The sequence below is a fragment of the Salvelinus alpinus genome, chromosome 17 (assembly GCF_045679555.1).
Source record: "Salvelinus alpinus chromosome 17, SLU_Salpinus.1, whole genome shotgun sequence".
Classification (NCBI taxonomy): domain Eukaryota; kingdom Metazoa; phylum Chordata; class Actinopteri; order Salmoniformes; family Salmonidae; genus Salvelinus; species Salvelinus alpinus.
Genome location: NC_092102.1, coordinates 42649574 through 42676146, shown reverse-complemented (window position 1 = coordinate 42676146; position 26573 = coordinate 42649574). Strand labels below are relative to the sequence as shown.

General features: G+C 41.9%; 1 protein-coding gene across 1 annotated transcript; it reads right to left on the bottom strand.

Annotated features, from left to right (window-relative positions):
- Window positions 1-178: 178 nt before the first annotated feature.
- On the bottom strand, window positions 179-26395 carry bcap31 (B cell receptor associated protein 31). The gene is made up of 8 exons (XM_071349031.1): window positions 26071-26395; window positions 23570-23678; window positions 22606-22706; window positions 22282-22426; window positions 15286-15421; window positions 10323-10455; window positions 7732-7832; window positions 179-2496 (listed from the first exon to the last, which is right to left on the bottom strand). Exons 2-8 carry the CDS (start codon window positions 23659-23661, stop codon window positions 2455-2457), a joined length of 750 nt encoding a protein of 249 aa, XP_071205132.1. The 5' UTR covers window positions 23662-23678; window positions 26071-26395; the 3' UTR covers window positions 179-2454.
- Window positions 26396-26573: the final 178 nt, after the last annotated feature.

Sequence of the window (26573 nt, the reverse complement as noted above, 5' to 3'; positions counted from 1 at the left end):
AAAATCGATGTCATGAAGAAACCTGATTTGCAAAAGCCTAACCATTTGTGAATCCATATTTAGCAATTTATAACTTAGTAAAAGATGAATAGAGGAACAACTCAATGATTTGTATACAGTATGTGGGGCACATTGTGGACAAACATACTGTGAATGACCAAACCTAGTTCTTGCCAGACATTGTTGAGAAATACATTTATTTTGCATTACACACCAACAGCATTGACCATGCTCATACATGTAGTTGACTGCAAACATAGATGCTGTAATCCAAGAAACTACATTTAGTTATAATGAAACAGCAAAACCCTTCCCTCCACGATAAGCGGAAAAACATTGATGTGACATAATTAGCTAACATTTCTTGAAAGGACAGTAGAAGATCATACGATGTGTATAAATGCAGTTTTCTTGTGAGAAAGTCAGCATGCAAAAATAGGTCAGTTAAATGACATCACGTTTAAGGCCACCAAATGAGATTATAGAATTAATAACGTCAAGAGTCAATGACTATACAGCAAGGACAATATCTGCAAAACCTGTGAGACTCATCTTTTCTGTTGAGAATTAATTTCATTAGCCCTTGGACTAAGGAATGAATATCACCCGTGTCTGACAAAACGGAAAAAACTGACAAAGTAATGAGAAAAACACAAGTGGCGTGTAAAATCAGACGGCTTACAGACATCTACCACCTACTGTAAATAGTTGATCAACACAAACCCCTCGCCCACAAGAAAATACATGTAAGCAAAAGAATCGTCAAATACATAGAACCTTTACCTCGAGTACTAGGCCTGCTCAGCAACCTTGTAAATGACGCATTATAAGTGAAGGTAACTAAACACTGATATTACATATAAACATGGAGGAATAGTGTACTTATGCCTGTTCTTAAGCATGTTAATATCACCACAAACTAAGAATTTCTCATACAAGACTAGACGGACCCCGACAGGTTACCATCTGCCCTAAAGGTCAGAGTTGCCATGACAGTGACTTTCTACAAGTCCCTATTTTTACCTGGTGCAACAATTCATGATGTAATTCCTCAGATGACCCAAAGCACTAATTTCAGCAAGTTACCAGGCTATATATATATTCCACTGTCACCTGGTGAAAGGCCAGTTGACTATTTAATAACTGACAAGTTCCACAATTCTTTAGGTTGCTGCTTAATGGGAGATTTAGTTACAGCCCTCACTGCTCAAATTGGATCTACAGGCAGGGAAAGCTTATGCAGTTTATAACATTTCCCTCCAATTAAATTCAAAATGGCCATTTCTCAGTAGGTGAAGCACTCCAAATAGACCATTCTATGATCAGCAAGTGGGAAAACAGGAAAGAACAGACAGGGTGTGAGATCGCAAAGAAGTTTAATAAACACATTTCCAACATGCTTTCAAATATCAGAATTTAAAGACTACATCGTGTCTAATAACATTTGAAAGACAACCGTGTTTTTAAATGCTCTCTCAACCAATGAGATTAGAAGCAAACTGACTTCAAATGGAAGGACGCCATGAAGCCCTACATTCCAATACAGCTCGTCTCATATCAGGTTATGCAGGCTTAGTGATTTGAGTGTTCAAATCACCATGTGCCTGAGACAAGTTCGTCACACCATGTGCCTGAGGCACTTCTCCGATACAGAAGTGTGCAGTCAGACGAGGTAAAAGGAACTTATTAATTTTCAAACAAAGCAAGCGGATAAGGGCTTCAGAGAACACAAGATATGCAAAATCACAGATTTGTTCAGCCAAAAGTATGAAATGGGCCTAATTACTGGAGTGAAAATGAACTGCTTTCCATCAAAGGAGCATATGCAGATTCCCACCCATACAATATGATGCCCTAAATGACAGTAGGGTCTGCCTCATAGGCCTACTGAGTAACAGGCAACACACAGATTATATTTGAAACAAGAACAAAGAACTGACAAATAGGAATAGTGACATTCATGGAATAAGATGTTAAACCACACCTTACAGTAAGTCCAAAAGGTGACTCGCAACTACATTTTCTTTCAGATATCTGAATATTTGTGACATGGACCACTTACCTGGTCCCCTCAGAATAGATGCATTGGTTGAACAACTAAAGTAGTAAAATCAGACTTCCAACAGGGGACATAGCCGTCTCAAATACAAAGAGGCAGAGGATCATCTGTTCAGATGTGCAATTTGTTCATTTAATTTCAAATGGAATGAAAATGGCTAAGTACAGATATAAAGTACATGGTGGTTTCACAAATGGAGGCAAACCATACAAAAAAACATTGCTATCCATTGTGCGTCACAACAGAGTAGCGAGGCTTTAAAGGCAGATAAACCAGATCCTCCTCCAGCAGGTCTCACATTCAGCACCTAGTGACTTCCTGTGTAAAGCAGTGGGGGTGGTGGGTGGCTGTTATTGACGGCGGATGGTACGAGCACGTCAACACTCCTCTCCCGATCAGTTGGACTTTTTGCCCTGCGATTGAGCATCACTGCTTGCCTGTAGAAAAGGGATTCAGAAAAATGATTCATAAACTGAACTATAAAAACAACAATTTCAAAGACTTCACTGAGTTACAGTTCATAAGGAAATAAATTAGGCCCTAATCTATGGATTTCACAACTGGGAACACAGATATGCATTTGTTGGTCACAGATGCCTTAAAAATAAAAAAGGTATGGACGTGATCAGAAACCAGTAAGTATCTGGTGTGACCATTTGCCCCATGCAGCGTGACAACTCTTAACATAGAGTTTATCAGGCTGTTGATTGTGGCATGTGGAATGCTGCCCCACTCCTCTTCAATGGCTGTGCGAAGTTGCAGGAATTGGAACACTGTCGTACACGTCGATCCAGAGCATCCCAAACATGCTCAATGGGTGACATGTCTGGGGAGTATGCAGGCCATATAAGAAATTACATTCAGCTTCCAGAAATTGTGTACAGATCCTTGCGACATGGGAACAGCCATGCATTATGGTGAAACATGAGGCGATGGCAGTGGATGAAGGGCAAGACAACGGGCCTCAGGATCTCGTCACGGTATTGCTGTGCATTGAAATTGCCACCGATAAATGCAGTTGTGTGCATTGTCCATAGCTTATGCCTGCCCATACCATAACCCCACCGCCACCATGGGGCACTCTGTTCACAACGTTGACATCAGCAAACCGCCCGCCCACCCAACACCATACACACTGTCTGCCATCTGACCGGTACAGTTGAAACCGGGATTTATTAGTGAAGAGCACACTCCTCCAGCGTGCCAGTGGCCAAGAAAGGAGAACATTTGCACACTGAAGTCGGTTACGACGCCGAACTGCAGTCAGGTCAAGACCCTGGTGAGGACGACATGCATGCAGATGAGCTTCCCTGAGACAGTTTCAGCCAGTTTGTGCAGAAATTCTTGGGCTGTGCATCAGCTGTCCAGGTGCCTTAGACGATCCCGCAGGTGAAGAAGAAGGTCCTGGGTTGACGGGGTTACACGTGGTATGCAGTTGTGAGGCCGGTTGCACGTACTAGAGGTGGCTTATGGTCGAGAAATTAACATTAAATTCTCTGGCAACAGCTGTGGTGGACATTCCTGCAGTGGATCGATTATCTTGGCAAATGAGAAATTATGACTAACAAGTAAACAAATTTGTGCACAGAATTGAGAGAAAGAAGCTTTTGTGCGTATTAAACATTTCTGGTACCAACACTTTACATGTTGGGTTTATATTTGTGTTCAGTATAAAAACACAATGACTATGTATAAATGAACAGCTATAGTTAAACTGAAAGCATTAAATAGAAGGTCAAAACATAGTACAGTCTAGGGTTGCAAAGGGTCGGAAACTTTCCCGGAATTTTCCCGGTAAATTTTCCATGGGAAGTTTAGCCTGGGAATTTAGCTTAAAATCATTAAAATAAAGTAAGTTTATAACAGTGAACCTTTTTTGTGGGATACACTTAAGGCAATTCTAGGTGTGCACTGCACTCTTCCATCACTTGCAGCTGATTCTCAAGATCTTGCACACTAATGAGATGCTATTGAGGCCAAACTACTACACGGTCTGAGCTACAGACTACACTACATATGTGAAGAATGCAACAAAGATGCATAATCTGGCCAAGTGCATAAAGTTCCTTCAGCGCTCACATCAAGCAACCTCTGACAAAAGTCCCTCTACTTCTATTCGAGGTGAATGCATTGAATCTGCTCATCAATGACATCATGGCACTGAAAACCATGGATACACTCTACAAGAGAGACAAGGAAATAGTTAGGTATGTGAAGGGTCATCAAGTTATAGCAGCAATCTACCTCACCAAGCAAAGTGAGAAGAATAAGAGCACCACATTGAAGCTGCCCAGCAACACCCGTTGGGGTGGTGGTGTCATGTTTGACAGTCTCCTGGAATGGAAGGAGTCTCTCCAAGAAAAGGCCATATCACAGTCTGCCAATATGGACAGCCCCATCAAGAGGATCCTCCTGGATGATGTATTTTGGGAGAGAGTGGTAAGCAGCCTGAAACTCCTGAAATCTGTAGCAGTAGCCATTGCACGGATTGAGGGATGACAATGCCATCCTGCCTGATGTTCAGACTCTGCTTGTAAGAGAAGAAATCCATACGGCCCTGCCCACTTCACTGTTGCTCCAAGCAGAGGAAACAGCAGTTCTGAAACGCATAAAAAAAGAGCAAAGTCTTCTGCCTGAAGCTCATACACGCCGCAGCGTACGTTGGACCCCAAGTATGCTGGCAAGAGCATCTTGTCTGGTGCAGAGATCAACAAGGCCTATGGTGTCATCACTACTGTGTCTTGCCACCGTGGCCTGGATGAGGGCATGGTTCTTGGCAGTCTGGCGGAGTACACTTCCAAGCAAGGGCTTTAGGATGGAGATGCAATATGGCAGTCGTGCCAACATATCTCATCAGCCACCTGGTGGAAGGGACTTTGTGGATCTGAGGCTCTTTCCCCTGTTGCCTCCATTATCCTCCAAATCCCACCAATATCAGCCACTTCAGAGCGCAACTGGTCCTTGTCTGGGAACACACACCAAAGTACGCAACAGGCTGACCAATATAAGGGTTGAAATATTGGTGGCGATCCGGGAAAATGTAAGTCATTTTGAGCCTGACAACGAGCCATCCTCAACAAGGTTGGAAAGTGACAGTGAAGAGGAGGCCTCAGAGTCTGATGTTCAAGAGGTGGACATTGAGGAGGTCCAGGGAGAAGACATGGAAGCCTGAGGAAGACAACCAAAGCTTTAGTTTCTATCATTTTACAGATGTATGTTGAAAACCTTGTTCATTCAATATTCCCTTTTGTTGTTCAGTGAAATCATCCCATGTGAAGAGTCAACTAAAAAAGTTGAATTTGTAACCAAATGTTTATTTATTTTTTATTTCTATTGGAAGGATTTGATCATTTGCAATTGTCTACTTATGATACGGTAAAAAGGTTTATGTTTCCATATGATATGGTAAATATATCCAATGCAATAAACATCTACATTTAAATGGTATTAATATTAATTTTCATATATTTCCGTTAATTCCAATATATTCTCGTTAATTCCCACGGAAAGTTTCGACCTCTAAATATTCCCCAAAATGAGCAACCCTAGTACAGTCCATTTTGTAATTTAAACAAGTCAACAAAGTAACAACCACTGCATTGGCACAGTTTATTATATAATTGAAAATAGGCATTTTCTGATAATCAAATGGCCTTTCTACCTAAAAACGTCCACACAAAGATTTACAATGTTACAGATAAGGCAGTAAAGTCTCAAGTTTAGGTAGGTTAACCTTAAGTTCCTTGTATTACTGAAAGGCCAATCTCGAATTACAGCACGTCTCTCCGCACTGCTTACCCTGAGAGCTGATAGCCGACGTGACCTCTGGTCTAAATAAGTAACACGATTTAGCCTTTGTGTATAGGTTACACGAACATCGGGCCACTGGCCAGTGAATGCGATTGAAAACGGTCTAAACATAACCGGGTTTTCTCCTGTTTACATTTGAATGAAGTGGGCAGGCTAAAGCAGCAGGGTAAAGGACTTGTGCCAGGAGCCTTGTGCCAGGGAAATAAAGTCCCTGATACCAGAGTAGCCCCATGTGATCAGGTGCAACGAGCTCAGAGGGGTTCCAAAACCCACAGATCCAAACATTAAGTAGCCATGTACGCTACACGTGTACCAGACCACCTGCCTGCTGACATGTCTGGAGCCTCAAGTGACAGCAAAAAAAAACTAAAACAAGAGACACGACAACACAGCGCATGTGGGAGGTCATTCAAGAAGCTGTGACATATGTCTGAGTGGTAGAAATGTAACATGTCTTAAGTCATAAACGCCTGGTAGAAATGTAGGCTTCTTCAACTTGTCAAACTTATTCATGAGACATGTTCGTTGCAGAAGAGTACGCGTCTTCCTTTTAATTTTTTTTGCAAGACATCCGGCTGACTCCCTTGCCAGTAAAAGTGGGAAGTGTTAATTTTATCATAAGACTATTGCTCAAGCATCAGCCATGAGAAAGCCCCACACAGTTTAGAGATGGGACTGGGATGTGTTCAGCATTACTAAGTAATTAGTCACAGCTCAGGTCAATATACCCGTGGGACTTGAATGGCCACAACATGATGTAGGGTTAGTGCAGTGTCTTGGTGCAGCACTCTAGGTTGAAGAGTTCACAACGCAACCATCTGCCTCCGTGACCATTGACAGGTCTTTAGTTGTCATGGATTACCTTCCTGTACGGTTGTGATATCATTACTCCTCTAATCAGCAGCTCGTATTACAGAGTGCACTAAAAGAGACACAATTAATCATTACAACATGTACAATGACCGATACTGTGATAGGGTGTGTCCTAAACTAGCTCAGATCCATGCTTCCCAGCACGTATACATGATGACATCCATTGTTACTCAATGAGATCGTTACCTGATTGTAGTAGTTTTGCTCAGATCAGTGTCTCTGTCAGGGTTTCCATTAAGAAAATGTGGCGCTGGACATTTAACCGGAAACATTTTACATTTTCCAGACGTTTTAAAAATGTAACGGACCCATATGCATTGGATGCGTAACCTGATTAGAACATCCACCCACCGTGCTCAGAATAACAGAAATCACATTTATATTATGGTAACTCATTAACAGAACATGTAAGTACAGGACGGAACAATGTGCGATCCTTCTTACCTAATTCTGATGCGCACTTCGAAGACGTTAGAATAACTGTCCACATATACTTTTCCTCAGCCAACAAGACTAGTAACAAACAGCAAAATCACTAGCCTATGTCGACCTACAATACCCCATAGTAGCAAAGTTAACCTATTCTATTGGAGAAAGAAATAGTAAATAATACTCCAAACAGACTCTGGGCCAGTCTTGAAGGCACCACAAAAGGCTGCAGCAGCTCCCGTGCTGCCTGACAGATTATCCACTCAAAGGCTCTGTATCTTAAATCGTGTGATAAAGACACATAACGAATACACCTGTACAAACGCAGCAATTTAATTCCACTAAATTTAGCAAATTGACCTATAGACCGATAAGCATGACCAGTCAATGTATTTCATCAATAAATAGGGTAAAAAGCATAGATTTTTTCCTCTCCCGGACAATTGAGTAAAAGCTGGCTATTACCGGCTAACGGAAACCCTGGTGTGGTTGTTTGTGCATCTGTGGGAGTGTGTGTGAGTGTGTGTGTGTCTGCACACACACACGTTCTCAGTACGGACCTGCAGCTTGGAATGTTCATTGAGCAGGCGGTCATACTCCACAGTCAGGTTCTCAGCCTGCTTCTTCATCGCCTTCACATCACCGTCAGACTTCAGGAGGACTGGGGGCACACACACAATACAGTCAGGACAAGAGGGCACACAATACAGTCAGGACAAGAGGGCACACAATACAGTCAGGACAAGAGGGCACACAATACAGTCAGGACAAGAGGGCACACAATACAGTCAGGACAAGAGGGCACACAATACAGTCAGGACAAGAGGGCACACAATACAGTCAGGACAAGAGGGCACACAATACAGTCAGGACAAGAGGGCACACAATACAGTCAGGACAAGAGGGCACACAATACAGTCAGGACAAGAGGGCACACAATACAGTCAGGACAAGAGGGCACACAATACAGTCAGGACAAGAGGGCACACAATACAGTCAGGACAAGAGGGCACACAATACAGTCAGGACAAGAGGGCACACAATACAGTCAGGACAAGAGGGCACACAATACAGTCAGGACAAGAGGGCACACAATACAGTCAGGACAAGAGGGCACACAATACAGTCAGGACAAGAGGGCACACAATACAGTCAGGACAAGAGGGCACACAATACAGTCAGGACAAGAGGGCACACAATACAGTCAGGACAAGAGGGCACACAATACAGTCAGGACAAGAGGACACACAATACAGTCAGGACAAGAGGACACACAATACAGTCAGGACAAGAGGGCACACACACACACAATACAGTCAGGACAAGAGGGCACACACACACAATACAGTCAGGACAAGAGGGCACACACACACAATACAGTCAGGACAAGAGGGCACACACACACAATACAGTCAGGACAAGAGGGCACACACACACAATACAGTCAGGACAAGAGGGCACACACACACAATACAGTCAGGACAAGAGGGCACACACACAATACAGTCAGGACAAGAGGGCACACACACACAATACAGTCAGGACAAGAGGGCACACACACACACACACACACACACACAATACAGTCAGGACAAGAGGGCACACACACACACACACACACACACACACAATACAGTCAGGACAAGAGGGCACACACACACAATACAGTCAGGACAAGAGGGCACACACACACAATACAGTCAGGACAAGAGGGCACACACACACAATACAGTCAGGACAAGAGGGCACACACACACAATACAGTCAGGACAAGAGGGCACACACACACAATACAGTCAGGACAAGAGGGCACACACACACAATACAGTCAGGACAAGAGGGCACACACACACAATACAGTCAGGACAAGAGGGCACACACACACAATACAGTCAGGACAAGAGGGCACACACACACAATACAGTCAGGACAAGAGGGCACACACACACAATACAGTCAGGACAAGAGGGCACACACACACAATACAGTCAGGACAAGAGGGCACACACACACAATACAGTCAGGACAAGAGGGCACACACACACAATACAGTCAGGACAAGAGGGCACACACACACAATACAGTCAGGACAAGAGGGCACACACACACAATACAGTCAGGACAAGAGGGCACACACACACAATACAGTCAGGACAAGAGGGCACACACACACAATACAGTCAGGACAAGAGGGCACACACAATACAGTCAGGACAAGAGGGCACACACACACACACACACACACACACACAATACAGTCAGGACAAGAGGGCACACACACACACACACACACACACACAATACAGTCAGGACAAGAGGGCACACACACACACACACACACACACAATACAGTCAGGACAAGAGGGCACACACACACACACACACACACACACAATACAGTCAGGACAAGAGGGCACACACACACACACACACACACACAATACAGTCAGGACAAGAGGGCACACACACACACACACACACACAATACAGTCAGGACAAGAGGGCACACACACACACACACACACAATACAGTCAGGACAAGAGGGCACACACACACACACACACAATACAGTCAGGACAAGAGGGCACACACACACAATACAGTCAGGACAAGAGGGCACACACACACACACACAATACAGTCAGGACAAGAGGGCACACACACACACACACAATACAGTCAGGACAAGAGGGCACACACACACACACACAATACAGTCAGGACAAGAGGGCACACACACACACACACAATACAGTCAGGACAAGAGGGCACACACACACACACACAATACAGTCAGGACAAGAGGGCACACACACACACACACAATACAGTCAGGACAAGAGGGCACACACACACACACAATACAGTCAGGACAAGAGGGCACACACACACACAATACAGTCAGGACAAGAGGGCACACACACACAATACAGTCAGGACAAGAGGGCACACACACAATACAGTCAGGACAAGAGGGCACACACACAATACAGTCAGGACAAGAGGGCAGGCCACTGTACACTTCACTGATGATCAAATTACATTTTGGGGTTCTCACCCCATTTTCATCCAGCTATCACCATTTGGTAGAGAGAACCTCTACTAGAGGTTAAAAAAAACAATTAATAAAATAAAATAAACTTAAGTCACCTTTCTTTGTGGCTTCCAGCTCATCTTTCAGAGAGCGCACCTCTGCCTTCAACGTCTTGTTCTCCTCCTGCACTCCAACTCCAGATGGCTTCTTGCCCACTTCTGGGACAGCGACGCCGGCATCCTTTAGTTTCTGACCAGAAAAATGAAGAATTTCCTTTAACCCCTGATTAAGGGTTGTGGACAACTGACTATACTGAACAAAAATATAAAAACGCAACATGCAACAATTTAAAAAGATTTTGCTGAGTTACAGTTCATAAGGAAATTAGTGAATTGAAATGTATTCATTAGGCCGTAAAAGAACAGGGACATTTTCAGCTTCCAGGAATTGTGTACAGATCCTTGCGACATGGGGCTGGCCGTGCATATGCTGAAACATGAGGTGATGAAGGCAGATGAAAGGCACGACAATGGACCTTAGGATCTCGTCACGGTATCTCTGTGCATTCAAATTGCCATTGATAAAATGCAATTGTTATCCTTGTCCATACCATAACCCCACCATGGGGCACTCTGTTCACAATGGTTGACATCAGCAAACCGCTCAACCACACAACGCCATACACATGGTCTGCGGTTGTGAGGCCGGTTGGATGTACTGTCAAATTTTGTAAAACGACGTTGAGGTGGCTTATGGTAGAGAAAGTAACATTCAATTCTCTGGCAAAAGCTCTGATTGACATTCATGCAGTCAGCATGCCAATTGCACGCTCCCTCAAAACATCCGTGTCATTATGTTGTGTGACAAAACTTCATTTTAGATGGGTCATATTTCCCCCAGCACAAAACATGCTGTTTAATCAGCTTTTTAATATGCCACACCTGTCAGGTGGGTGGATTATATTGGCAAAGGAGAAATGCTAATGAATAGGGATGTAAACAAATGTGTAAAGAATGAGAGAAATAAGTATTTTGTGCATATGGAACATTTCTGGGATCTTTTATTTCAGCTCATGGAACCAACACTTTACATGTTGTGTTGATATTTTTGTTAAGTGTAAAAAAAAAAATGTCCTACAAAAGTATGACATTTAGACACATTGTGGGTTTCATTAAGTCTTCCTGTAAGCAGGTCGTCATCTGCTTTTCACTGTGGGTTTTAGGTAAGTCAGCATTCTACATAGTCTATGCCCCTTACCTAAACCTCTACTAGCTCAGACCCATGCTTCCCAGCACGTACAGGTATGACTAGGGCCCTGTGTTTGGGTTAATCGTGTCACATGACCTGGATTTGAACCTTATCCAGAAACTAAAATTAGCCCAAAAATGAAAGCGATTGTCTGAGGATGGTACTGGACCATCTGAGGGGACAGTTTGATGAAATAGCTTTAAATAAAATGTTAAAATCCAAGTCATGTGACATAAAAAAAACAGGACATTACTGATGACCCATCCATTGTTTTGCACTAAGATTGTTGCCTGTTTAATATTACTGTAGGAGGTGTGGTCAGACTGCACCAGAATGACCCCATTCCATGGCCACCAGAATCATTCTGCAGCTGCATGACTTGGGGCCCGGACGATACCAGTATCGCGATAGTCAGTATCCTGGCAAGGAAACACGAAGCGGACTTTACTTCTTTAGGTAAAACAGATGTAATGTTGGAAAAAAAACATGGTTGTCATCCAGAGTCAGATGGATTTATTTTCCAAGCTACAGCACACAATATTTAACATACATCAGGTTATTAAAGGACAAAAGTGTTTGGTATGCTTTGTTTTCATTTTTGCCACGGGAAAATTTTTTGCAATACTGTTACCGTCACAGCCTTAATTACCATTAGCGTGACTGGTTCCATCCAGCCAATAGCCTCAGAACAGGTGTTCATACCAAGCCCACCACCCAGCTGCTGGTCTTGGCCCTGATCCTCTTGGATTGCAACAATGACTCAAAGCCTCCTTCCACAGAATCATCCACCACACCACTCATATTTGAGGTGTATCAGTCTGTTAAGACATACATTTGATTGCTTCGATAGTTTCCTCTGATCCATCTGCATTTAAGTAAATTGTGTGTTTAGTGTGTATCAAAAATATCCAGCGAAAACATCATTCGAACCAAAACTTTCAAAGTAATTTGCATGACTCATTGGTACAAATCATTTAAAATATATTTCTCAAGGCCATCAGACCAAAACTCACTAATAAACACACACACATCACCAGGAACACAGAATCCATGTCCTAGAGGGACATTAGGAGCCGTCACTGATGTCACTAGGACCCGATTAAGGACTGCCATTTGAAGTGTCCCAACTAGGTCTAACAGGAGAATAGCTTTATGTCAAAATAGTATACAGATCTGGGTTAGGATTTTCCCTAAGGTCAAACAGACCTTGTAACTAGGGCAGAGGATTTGTGATGTTCCTTACAGACAGATTCTAAGACCAGACAGAATGTTCTAATCTAGGCTAAGAAATGCTGCGTGCTGTAAAATAAATCAAGCCGTTACAGTGTATTTGTTTGATGACGCAAGTGAAAACGCAAAACACATAGCTAGCCTAGTTGTAGCTCAGATTGTACATTTATAGCAAGGAACCTCATACACGAGCTTGGTTAGATCAAAGAGAAGAAACATTTCCATATCACCTAGTTGGAGTCCACTTTAGTAAGCTCAGTCCACTACAGAAGATATTCATTCTAGTTTAGAAACTGGGTGGTACGAGCCCTGAATGCTGATTGGCTGAAAGCTGTGGTATATCAGACCGTATACCACAGGTATGCCACCCCCCCAAAAAAAAAAAAAATAATAATAATAATGTTCTAATTACATTGGTAGCCAGTTTATTTACGCAACAAGGCACCTCAGGTGTTTCTGGTACGTCGCCAATATACCACGGCTAAGGGCTGTATCCAGGCACTCTGCGTTGCGCATAAGAACAGCCCTTAGCTGTGGTATATTGTCCATATACCACACCCCCTCAGGCCATATTGCTTAAATAGATCAATAGTTGGGTTAGTCAAGAGTCTGGCTCAGATAGGTAGTGCAGGGAATCAATAGCAATATGGACAGCCATTAGTGATTGGGTAGAGGGAGCCCAGAGATTTAAAGGACATGCCTAACAGTGCATTTCAGGGTTAGCAATGGCTGGGCCTTCTGAGGACGAGCTAGTCACAATACATTTAAAGCCTCTGGCCTCAGTGAGGGATAAAATAGATTAATAAATCACTTATATTATGTTCAACTTTATCTTATGTAAGCTGCACTGCAATTTAGTTTTCTTTACTGTAAACCAGGGATCATCAGCTACATTCAGCCACAGGCCAATTATTTATTGAGTGGAGGGTCAGGGGGACAGAACATAATTATTAATAATTTGTAGACTGCAAATAGACAGCAAGAAACCTGTCTAACTCTGAATGATCGGTTATGAAAAGCCAACTGACATTTACTTCCACGGTGCTGACCTATTGCACCCTCTACAACCACTGTGATTATTATTTGACCCTGCTGGTTATCTATGAACATCTTGGCCATGTACTGTTATAATCTCCACCCGGCACAGCCAGAAGAGGACTGGCCACCCCTCAGAGCCTGGTTCCTCTAGGTTTCTTCCTAGGGAGTTTTTCATAGCCACCGTGCTTCTACATCTGCATTGCTTGCGGTTTTAGGCTGGGTTTCTGTACAGCACTTTGACATCAGCTGATGTAAAAAGGGCTTTATAAATACAGTTGATTGATAATATTTGACTAAAACAATCATTTCAAACCTTGCTTACATTTGTATACAATCACTTCTCTATAATGCGTAGGAATATTTGGGAAGAGATTTCCAAAATTAATATCACTTGGAGCCGAATTGCTGGCGGGCCAAATTTGTGTAAATAAAACCTCTCCATCTATCTAAACATAATTATTTCCATCCCCACATTGCTGCAGTGTTGTATTTTATCTGGCTTATGATTCCACTCTTCAGAGCATTACACCCATTTGCTGGTCATAAATAATGATGGCATATTCAGGGCCGTGGCTTGTGGAGCATCCACATGCATGGTGACCTTCTGCAGACCAGAGATCCATATTTTGAATGATTACATTGTCACCTCCGTAGTTAAGGTGCATTACAAGCTTCAGCCACAGTGCTTATTTACCAAATGAAACCAGTTTGTTGATTAAATCTAAACTCAAACACTCAGCCCATAGAAGGACGAGAATATATGTTTGCTCACTCTAATTCAATACTCTTTGGTAGGAAAATATTCCAAGTGTTTATAAATGCATTGGAGTAAATTAAGCCTTTTCCAAACACTAGTAGTTTATTCAGAGTATTATAGGGATTAGGTCCAGACCATATAATATTAACAAAGTGAGCTGCAAAGAGAAACCTCAGAAAAGTGGCAGTTGTGATCTAGCAGAACATCCAACCACAAAGACATCAGCAGAGGGAGTATGTTGTGACGTCAAGTAGCCTAATTCCACTAGCATACTGTTTCTCATCTCAAACACTTAATATGGCAATAACAAGGGACTTAAAGCCATCATAGCAATTGGGATAATGGTTGGTAAAAAAAAACTAAATTATGACGTAAAATATAAACCTGTCAAGCTACAGTTAGTTTTTTTCCTAATCTCTTGGATGACTGATTCAAATAAACACCGATTGTATCGGGTGACGATGAAGCTGTTAAAATCGTTAACTGCTTGAAGTACAGTGTTGCCCCCCTGTGGCTGTCAAAGGAACAGCAGCAGAACGCTGGTTAAATGAAACTCTGCACATATTGTTCTTCCTGCGACACCTAGCTCTGAGGAATGTTGGACACTCAAACAGTAAACCACTGCCACAAGACTTTAGTAAACGTAGGATGACATCCTGTTCCACATAAATCACGTGCAAGCATTTACCTAATATCTAAGGATGTCCTATGTGTTGACCTCACGGAGAAAGCCAAAACTCCTGTAAAGGTCACGATTGACATCAGAAGCACAACAGTGTCCTGTATAGCACCCAAACCCAGCTCACCGCCTGCAGTTCCTCATTCTCCTGCATGTACTTCTTGGCAGCATCACTGGCCCCCTCGGCTTGCTTCTTGAAGGCCTCGTTGGAAGCCATCAAAGTGGCCTGCTGAGAGAGCAGGGTTGCCAGTCGCCTCAGCAACCTGGACATGGGAAGGGGTTTTAAAGGGTCACTGACTAATTTCCAACTTTTAAGAGTGTTTCAAAACAGTTAAGATTTACGATACAGTATACTTAGTCCATTTACATGGAAATAGATTGACATCAGCATACAAATACGCAACATATTACATGCAGTACGGAAATCTGGGGAGTTAGAAAACAAGTCACGTTTAAAATGTTAGCATATTCAAAAATGCATTAGAAATGGCAATCACCTTTACAAGACACAACCATGGCTTAGGCCCAAGATTTGCACATTTCCTGTAGTTTCAGCAGTATCCAAGGAATCATGATGAGGTAAATGGCAGCATTTAAGGGTATCAGATGATAAGACATTTATGTGAGTGACAGGCCCCAGTCTTATTGAAAAGGTCAAACTGGAACCAAGATAAAATTACAGCACATTACTTTGTGAAAGTGCATCACACTTCTAGGAACAGTTGACCAGAAAAATGTCTGTCGCGTCAATTAACCAAGGGCAATGTGGTAAACATATTTACCTCAATTTCATACTTGAAACAAATCCGAAATATAAACCCTGTCAATCTGAACTTGTCATGAATTCCAAATAAATCAAATTGTGACATATTTAAGATGTTACGTAATACGACATCATTGTGCATATCATGTTATTCCTATAAACAGCCTGATCTCAACGACCAGAGGTAACATAGTAAACGTTAATCCTGGACACTCAAATAAGTATGATATGTTACATTTGGTATGGTTACATAAGACAGATGGTTACTTAAGGCAAAAGTAGGGTGGTTGGTCAGGGTGGATGGTTGTTCGTGTAACGAGCAAAGGTGGCGAATTTGAATCTCATCACGGACAACTAACTACTTATCACTTTTTACCTACTTTGCAACTACTTAGCCCATTTCTTTAACCCTTAGACCTAACTCTTCAACTTAACCCTAACAGCCAGCCAGCCGGCCGGCCACCCACCGTTAGCCAGCCGGCCACCCACCGTTAGCCAGCCTGATCAAACTCATCAGCATGATGTAAACTCAGCAAAAGAAACGTCCTCTCACTCAACTGCGTTGATTTTCAGCAAACTTAACGTGCAAATATTTGTATGAACATAAGATTCAACAGACAAACTGAACAAGATCCACAGACATATTATTCCAATTGTTATCTGAACAAAAGGGGGGGGGGGTCAAATCAAAAGTCAGTATCTGGTGTGGCCACCAGCTGCATTAAGTACTGCAGTGCATCTCCTCCTCATAGACTGCACCAGATTTGCCAGGTCTTGCTGTGAGATGTTTCCCCACTCTTCCACCAAGGCACCTGCAAGTTCCCGGACATTTCTGGGGGGGAATGGCCCTAGCCCTCACCCTCCGATCCAACAGGTCCCAGACGTGCTCAATGGGATTGACGTGCCCAGACTCTTCGCTGGCCATGGCAGAACACTGACATTCCTGTCTTGCAGGAAATCACACACAGAACGAGCAGTATGGCTGGTGGCATTGTCATGCTGGAGGGTCATGTCAGGATGAGCCTGCAGGAAGGGTACCACGTGAGGGAGGAGGATGTCTTCCCTGTAACACACAGCATTGAGATTGCCTGCAATGACAACAAGCTTAGTCCGATGGTGCTGTGACACACCGCCCCAGACCATGACGGACCATTCACCTCCAAATCGATCCCACTCCAGACTACAGGCCTCGGTGTAATGCTCATTCCTTCGACGATAAATGCAAATCCGACCATCACCCCTGGTGAGAAAAAAACACGACTCGTCAGTGAAGAGCACTTTTTGCCAGTCCTGTCTTGTCCAGCGACGGTGGGTTTGTGCCATAGGCGAAGTTGTTGCTGGTGAAGACCTGCCTTACAACAGGCCTACAAGCCCTCAGTCCAGCCTCAGCCTACTGCAGACAGCCTGAGCACTGATGGAGGGATAGTGCATTCATGGTGTAAATCGGGCAGTTGTTGCCATCTTTTACCTGTCCCGCAGGTGTGATGTTCAGATGTAACGATCCTGTGCAGATGTTGTTACACGTGGTCTGCCACTGCGAGGACGATCAGCTGTCCGTCCTGTCTCCCTGTCTTAGGCATCTCAGTATAGACATTGCAATTTATTGTCCTGACCACATGTGCAGTCTTCATGCCTCCTTGCAGCATGCCTAAGGCACATTCACACAGATGAACAGGGACCCTGGTCATCTCTTTGTTTTTCCAGAGTCAGTAGAAAGGCCTCTTTAGTGTCCTAAGTTTTCATAACTGTGACCTTAATTGCCTACCGTCTGTAAGCTGTTAGTGTCTTAACGACCGTTCCACAGGTGCATGTTCAATAATTGTTTAAACCCTTTACAATGAAGATCTGTGAAGTTATTTGGATGTTTATGAATTATCTTTGAGAGACAGGGTCCTGAAAAGGGGACTTATTTTTTTTGCTGAGTTTATATGCTTCTTCAAAATTTAATGGAGATTTAAGTGATTACTTGTATGCTAAGGAACTGCATGGATACTTATGTAAATCCTGCCATAACAATCAACTATAGCAGCATTTATACCAACTGTGGTGGTGGATTCTCCTTACATTCAAATAGTATATGCAATATCTGGCATACTTAAGTTGAGGTCACTGTATTCGGCAAGGGGCACATGCACAAGATAAGCGTCAGCATTGTAGAGAGTTACTGGTATGGGATTTTTATGAATAATGACTAAATGATGTATACATTTAACATAGAACTATAACTAAACAGAATACTACTATGTTACTGTATGGATGTATGAATCGTATTATAATCATAATACTGAATATAATGTGTGTAGTTTTAGTCATTAATTAGAACAAGGACTTTCTGTTCCTTGTTAGAAACGAATGGAGCTATCGTCAGACCGGCTGGAATGCTGTGTTCCTTACAAGACATTCTGTCTCTACCCAGGGAGGGGAGAGACCTTGGGCTTGTAGTAGATTGTTTAACAGGTGGCAGACAATGAGGGAATGCTTGTGAACTATACTGCCATTGTATCTGAGAGGAGGACAGACATTTATGACGAAATATGAGGTATAAACTAATGTACATGATATTTTGTGGAGAGCTCTCCGAAAATAAACGCTACTGATTATTTATGAGACTGGACTCTGTCCATTTTATGCAAATAAGTATCTTACAAATTCTTAGAAACGTGTTTTAATTGAACATATAGGAAATAAATTCCTCTAACAGTTACACAGGGGGCAGATGAATGCATTTAGCCTAGTTTGCGCTCATGCTCATGTCACACAAACTGACCTCACCTCAGTCCATGTTCAGTTACTGTGTTAAAACTTAAATCAGCACATTTCACAACACTTTCACAAAAATGTTTGACATTTCTTTGATATTCCTACTCGTTAGTTTACTGCAATGGTTGTTGACCTTTAGAAAATAGGTATCACTGCACTTGAAAACAGTATAGGGTTTTTGATGTCAAATGCACAAGTCGTGAAATGCCTTTCTTGCAAGCTCTAAATCCAACAATGCCGTAATCAACATCAATGATAGCACTAAAAATAACAAGGTGGAACAAAAACGAGCAAGAAATAAAAACAGGAGAAAGTAAGAAGCTATATTCAGGGTCAATTTCAATACCATATGTGTAAACAAAAGTCATGTAATTTGTAGTTATATCATTGTTGTAATTCCCTTAGATATGCAGAAGTGTTGGATGTGGTACTAATATCACAAATGACACCTCCCTGCTGCCTTCAGCAGGCCTAATACAAAAGCTGGAGTGAACCCATCCACATGGAGGAAATATGGCTGCAAATAATCTAACATAATATGCTGTAAATCAGGGATCATCAACGAGATTATATTATTTCTTGAGCGGATGGTCAGGGGGCCGGAACATAATTACTAATCATTTGTAGACTGTAAATTAACCGCAAGAAGCCCAAACCGATATATTTGAATAATCATTATAAACCTTGCTTACATTTGTATAAAACCACATCTCCATCAGGCTTGGGGCGGTATAACGGGGTATTTGGAAAAAGCCACAGGATGGTTCTTCAATACCGGCAAAACAAGTTTTTTTTATAAATTAAATGTGAATATTTGTAGCTACTATTTAAGTTAATACCCACAGTCAACTTGTGCAATACGTTAAGAGATAAAGCAGATTGTGTTCAACTTGTGCAATACGTTTAGAGATAAAGCAGATTGTGTTCAACTTGTGCAATACGTTTAGAGATAAAGCAGATTGTGTTCTTAATTTCACTGGTCATATTATTTTACATTACGAAGCTTACCATAGTACCCCAGAACAGTTGAGCCAGTCACGTGTTTGTAAACAGTACAACGGGAGAAAGCAGGAGATGGTGAGTCCATAGTGTTCTACATCTATCGGCGAGTCTGTTGTGCAACACACATGAGGTGTAGTTAAACTTGTATGCAATTCACTACTAAATGTTTGCCATCTGATTTCTTACGATGGCTTCCTACCAGAAAGAACCAGGTGTTTTTTTGACTGGCAGCATGTAAAATGTAACGGACCCATATGCATTGGATGCGTAACCTGATTAGAACATCCACCCACCGTGCTCAGAATAACAGAAATCACATTTATATTACGGTAACTCATTAACAGAACATGTAAGTACAGGACGGAACAATGTGCGGTCCTTCTTACCTAATTCTGATGCGCACTTTGAAGACGTTAGAATAACTGTCCACATTTACTTTTCCTCAGCCAACAAGACTAGTAACAAACAGCAAAATCACTAGCCTATGTCGATCTACAATACCCCATAGTAGCAAAGTTAACCTATTCTATTGGTCCTCTTGTTGAGAAAGAAAAAGCCTACTCCAAACAGACACGGAGAGTTGTGGGATGATAGATCCCAAATTCATACAACCAGTAGGACTAGGATAAAAAAATGTTTTGTTGAAAAGCAAAATGAGTATGACGCAACAGATCAGAACATTTAGCTTCAAAATGTTGATCAACTATTATTGTTTCTTCACATTATAAGCGCAGCAATGTGCACAACGCAGCAGGCTACACGTGATCGTTCATTCCATAAAGCAATTAGCGGAAAAACTGTTTTCAAAAGCGCACCGCACATTCAAGAGGTTTCATGTGACAGAAGAAAATATCCATTAGGAATTTAGAAAAAGGGGAGATCAAATATGCAACAACTAGCATGGGTTCCTAATATGACTAGGATTGTGCCTTTGGCTACTGGACAATGAAAGAAAGTTGATATAAAATAATTGCCTCTACAGATAGGGTCTGATTTTGGCTAGGCTACTTTAGAGCAAGGTAAAACATGCCTGATAATGTGCCAATTTTCCCCGGCTTGAAGCCAGGAAACCATGGCCAGAAGTTAACTCATCCAGAGATCTTTCTGTACAGTTGCCATTTTTACCCCCCCATGCTGCTCTTCCTTCAGAAAAGCATGCTTCACAACTTCATTAATTTGCACAATTTCTGGTTCACTTTCACTTGTAAAACTGTATGAGCTGGATTTGCCCATCTTTGCAAATAGTCATGTTCGTTTTCGTTCGCATTTAGCTAACAGTGTTTATGTGATTTTGCTATTAGTTTGTCCAAATTTTGTTAGCATTCTGGTAAGAGGCCAAATGGGCCTTTCTTGCATTTTTAGCGCCCCATTGTGTGCTATGCCGGTAATACAGTAAATCCCAGGATGAGAGAAGGACGGTATTAAAATCTGGATACCGCCCAAGTCTAGTGTGGATTATGCATGGGAATACTTGAGCAAATTTCCTAAATTAAAATCACTTGGCGTCAATTTCCTAGTGTTAATTCTTATGTCCAACAATGCTACAAATAATCTAACATGATGCAAATAACATGCTGTAAACAATCTAACATGTGTTGTCTATACGAAAGGAGTAGACGACGTTTCAGCCATGTTTAAATAAAAAAGTGTATATTTGATGTCCCTATGCACTGTTATGTAACGCCATAAATGAGTTACTTTGATGCCATTTAAGTGGCCAGACCCTGTGTGTGAGGTAACACTAGGCAGCTAGTAATGTGAATCCTGCGCTATAGGTCTACAGCCAAGCATGGCATTGAGGCTAAATTTAAATCTCATCACCAGTTGCTTGATCACATGTCATTTCTTTTCTCAGACGCAGCTGCCCAAAAGATTACAAGTCCAAACACCCAAACCTGGAAGCAGTGGTAGAGCAAAGTAGTAGCACAAATAGCTGTAGTAGCCACTCGAAGGTCTATTAATAGCATACCATTCAGAGTAATATGACAGGGTCCCTGTATGGAGAAGATATGCAGACTGGACACAACCAGGCATTATAAGAGTGTTGTATATACACTACGTCAGACAATGCTCATCCTATCATGTTAAGCAGACTTTACACTTCGGATGAGACTTGTGAATGGAAAATGTCTAGCTAGCTAGATAGCTAGCTCCCCCTCCAACCGGACATTCCTTCAATAGCTACTGTAAAATCTCAGTAGATTAGTAAAGTATACACACCACCTACTCATCACTAGCATAAGGGCAAACAAACATATCGTTTGGGCTGATGACAGAACGTAAGCTTTCATCTTCATGTCTTTTGTCCTACTATCAAGTGATTCCAGCTATTCTATAAAGAACATGAATGGCAGTTATTTTAAACTGTAAAGGTCATTATTTCATAATTCAATCAGAAATATGGTGACAAATGGTTGGTTCCTGAAAGGTACAGATGCCTACAGTGATTGTGTACTAAGAAACCAGGAGCACTAGTGAAAAATCAGAGTAACTAAACATCAACCTCCCTACCTCAGAAACCATTCTAGAACAAGAACAGACTGGAGCCAGTTGGTGTGCTCCGGGCGGGGGAGGAAGTGGGAAGGCATGGATACTCACACACACAGGAGCAGGGCGAAGCCAGCAATGTACTCATTCCTCTGGGCCCTGAACAGCTTCATGTGAATGTGATCTACGGCCACTGGGTTGTTGGTCAGGTCCACCTTCTCAGTCACACTGTACTTTCGCACCTCCCTGAACGCATCTACATAGAAACAGAGACAAGAGCATGGGGAAACTATGGAAGACTAAAGTGGTTTGGGTTTTTTCTCAGCCACTACACAATTTGTGATCGTGAGTACAATTAACAATAAATGATCAAAACCTGTGAACAAAGGTTGATGTGATATGTTTGGGTGTAGACCGTAGATGACACACACTTACCAATTAGTAAGAAAACTAGAATGGCAATGGCTACAATGAAGGAGGTGTTTCCATAATATGCGATCGTTTGAACCAGACGAGATTTGAAGATCTTACTCCATCTGCAAAGATACATTCATTAAAAAAGGGCCAATTCAGCAGTTAAAAAAATATCATAATATCAAATAATTTGTGGGTAACAATTAAGTATCTTCCTGTGATCGTATTAAATTAAAAAGGTAAAAAAAAAAATCTCTTCTTAATAAAGAGAAATTTCTCAGGCAAGAATTTTGCCATGACTGTGTCTGGGAATGGTCTGAATGGGGAGGGGAAAAAATAAAACTAGTCATTACTGGTAGGGGTTTGGAACTTCTTATTAATACGTTAACAAATTTACCAGCTGGTCGTGTCACCAGGCAGGCAGAAACTCCATCCCACCAAAACTGGCTGAAATTTCAGGCATTTTCCCCCAAACAGCTCTTACACTAAAAGGGCATTAAGATAATTATCCCAATTTCACAGTATTATTCCAACCTCCGTGTGGAAATAGACACAGGCAAGTCACATTTTTGACAGCATTGGGCCTTTTCAAGTCTTGTGTTCAATTTCAAATGGTAACAACTCATCGTATACCGAGACTGGGCAACCGCCGTATATCTTAAAGATATTATTCAACAGGTTATTGAATGACAAGAAATAATCACTCCATTCAAAATGATTGTTGTGTAACCCAACCAAGTCTCAAGGGAGGTAAGTCACATTTTGACTAAAGGCTATTGGGTAATATGTGTTTAGTGTTTGCAATTCCCACTGCCAAGATCACAATTAATTAAGTGGTTATGTGATCAAATCTTTTTAAGCAATCGAGGAAATACATAAAGTTTTTTTTAAATGGCAAATTAGATACTGCACTAGTGTAATTAGACTGTGTGCATGGAGACGGTTTGTTTTGACCAGTTGACTGCAGTTCAACTGGGTTGCTCACCTCTTGGGGGAGATGAAGGGCACACACAGAAGCAACACAAAGAAGACCTCCGCATAAAGGAATGTGGCCACGGCAGTCCACTGTAGACTCATGTTGATCAGATAAGATTCTGTGAGAGAAAAATTGCGTTTGTTATTAAGCAAATAAAACAAAGTAACGCCATTGTTGAAATCAACAATACTACCGTTATCCAACAATTCAAGGTTATTAGTGTGCTTGCTGAAAACTTTCAAACAATTTTAACATCTTCCATTACCATAAACATACTTTTGGACAGTTGAACATGACAGTCTAAATCAGGTCATTCTATCCTTGAATTAATGCTGGCACAAAATTTTCACAATTTCAAGGAGAATGGAACAGAGACAGCAAGAGAGATAGGCCTACTGCTAGGAAAGCTGAGTGGCCTGCTGTCCATCCCTGCCCTATGCCTTGCCAAAACAGACATATTCAGTCAAAGAAGTTGCCCTAAAGACGCAAGAGTCTCAACAAGACAATGGTGAATAAAACGATATTTTCACTTTACCCGTTGTACATGCTGTTGGTCCTTTTGGCAGTAGGAAGTGGAGATTACTTTTCTGTGGAAATTTTTTGTACACCCGAGGGTAGATACTGTCGCTTGTATATTTAATATCCTGATACTCTGCACGTGATGCACAATATGTAAACAACAAAATGTAACTAAACTTCGTCAACCGAAGCACATTCCCACGCAAATCAGCTGGAAGCGATTGTGAAATTTGCCAGCTGATCGCGTGGGACAACTTTCGATCTGTGGTTTGGTTAAGCTAGGCCAGCCATGGTTTACATATTGTGCAAGGTGTTCGTCACGTGCGAATTGCATCAGTATTGTAAATACAAACCGATATACAGACCAGCGTACTGAAAGTCGGGTTAATAACAGTTCCCTGTGGATATTTTGTCTCCGATTACCTCCGACACAAGGACAAAATCAGCGGACAACAGGTAAAGTAAGTTAAAATGAAGTTTATTTCAACATTCTGACATGTAATAGGGCTGTTCGGGAATGCTGAGTCTACATGTCAGAGAGGAGATAGTAAGTCTTCCACTCTCAGATTCAAAAAAGAGGCTGTCTTGCTGGCCATGGGCTACTTAATGTTTATTTAACTTTATTTAATTAATCAGTTAAGAACACATTCTTATTTACAATGACGGCCTACCCCGGCCAAACCCTAACCCGGACAACGCTGGGCCAATAATGCGCCGCCCTATGGGACTCCCAATCACAGCCGATTGTGATACAGCCTGGAATCGAACCAGTGTCCGTAGCACTGCTAGCACTGCGATGCAGTGCCTTAGACCGCTTGGCCACTCTGGAGTCCTAAACATAATGAGACTAAGGAACTGGATCAATGACTTTGTGCTTTCAAAACTAGAATATGTTATGAACAAAATGGACTAAGTTTTTGTTGACTTTACTCTTCGTCAAAGTTTTAAAAAAAAATATGCGTTTATGGAGTGTTAGGGAGAATTTAGTTAATGCACACGCGCACTTCAGAGTAGACATTCCCTAACGGAAATATGCAAATACATGCGAGAACGCGCAAATATGATCTCGCTAGCTCTGCCCCTTCTTTGCCTGTTCCCACTGACTAATTTGTTCCCATTGGATACGATAGGCTGTGGTCTATCTTCGGTTAGTTATAAACATCGTTGACTACACTAGTAATACTTGCAATATGCAGAAATCGCGGCGCTATTTCCTGGTTGCTAAAATTTGACGTTCGCCTAATTTCAGTTTGTGACAAAACAAGCAACCGTGTAGAGAATCGTCGCACAGAAAGTTAAATATTGTAACTTTAAGAAACCTGTCAAGCTGGTTTACAAACGTATTCTCTGTCGTTCTGCCCCTGAGCAAGGCAGTTAACCCACTGTTCCCAGGGCGCCGAAGACGTGGGTGTCGATTAAGGCAGCCCCCACACCTCTCTAATTCAGGATGGGTTTGGTTAAATGGGGAAGACACATTTCAGTTGAAGGCATTGAGTTGTACAATTGACTAGTTACCCCCCTTTCATCAATGATGGCTAGCTAATTATACAAATTGGTAATAGCTGCTAACTAACAAGGTAGCTACAGGGCTCTACAGTGCAACCATTTTACTCAGATATGGGCCTAAATATTTATGTGCGACCTGGAATTTTTTATTTAGGAGCTCCAGCGCGCATAGGCTTTATTACCTCAAACCTCATTGTGCTTCTAAATGTGACGCACACGTGCTTCTTGCAAAAAAGGTCGCGTAACAAGCCAACTGTTTATAATATCTGGCTGGACATTACGTATAAATTACTAGTAGCTGGATGGCTAGCTGGAAGTTTGGACAAAGACCAGACATTGCAAACACGAAATGACGTAGATAGCTAAATATGCTAGTTAAGTAGCATGCTAGCTGGATTTCGCGCAATTGTTGTGACAAAGTTAACTGCTAATGTTCAGCACAGGCCTAATAAAACTCACTTTATGCAACGGTTAGCAGTACTCACCTACAACACCTCAATTATTGGATGCACGGAGACTGGTCTTCCTATAGGGATCTCGACCGCTGAGGTATATCAAAACAGAAACGACGCGTAGTTCGCTTGAGCGCTAATTAGCAAAATGCATTCTTGAAGACTTCCCAGCTAGTTACTTCCTACTTCCGGTGCCAGCTCATCTCATCATGAGACGGGGGTAAAGGTTAAATTGCCCCATACTATAGTGTAGTTGAGTCAGAGATACATTCCAGATACTGATGTAGATCATCTTTGTCTAAGGTCAGTTAAAGCACAAGACTTCACATCTGCTTGGTGAAAGAGGGCACAGATCAAAAGTCCATAAAATGAGGTTGGGCAATCTAATCTATTTTAGAGGGTTTACACTTTTACCACAGCCACAAATGCTATATCGTAAAAATTAATGAAAACAAAAATGTACTTTTTGGTCATAACTTAAGGTTAGGGTTAGGCATAAGGTTGGTTTAAAATCATATTTTAAGAAGATAAATTGT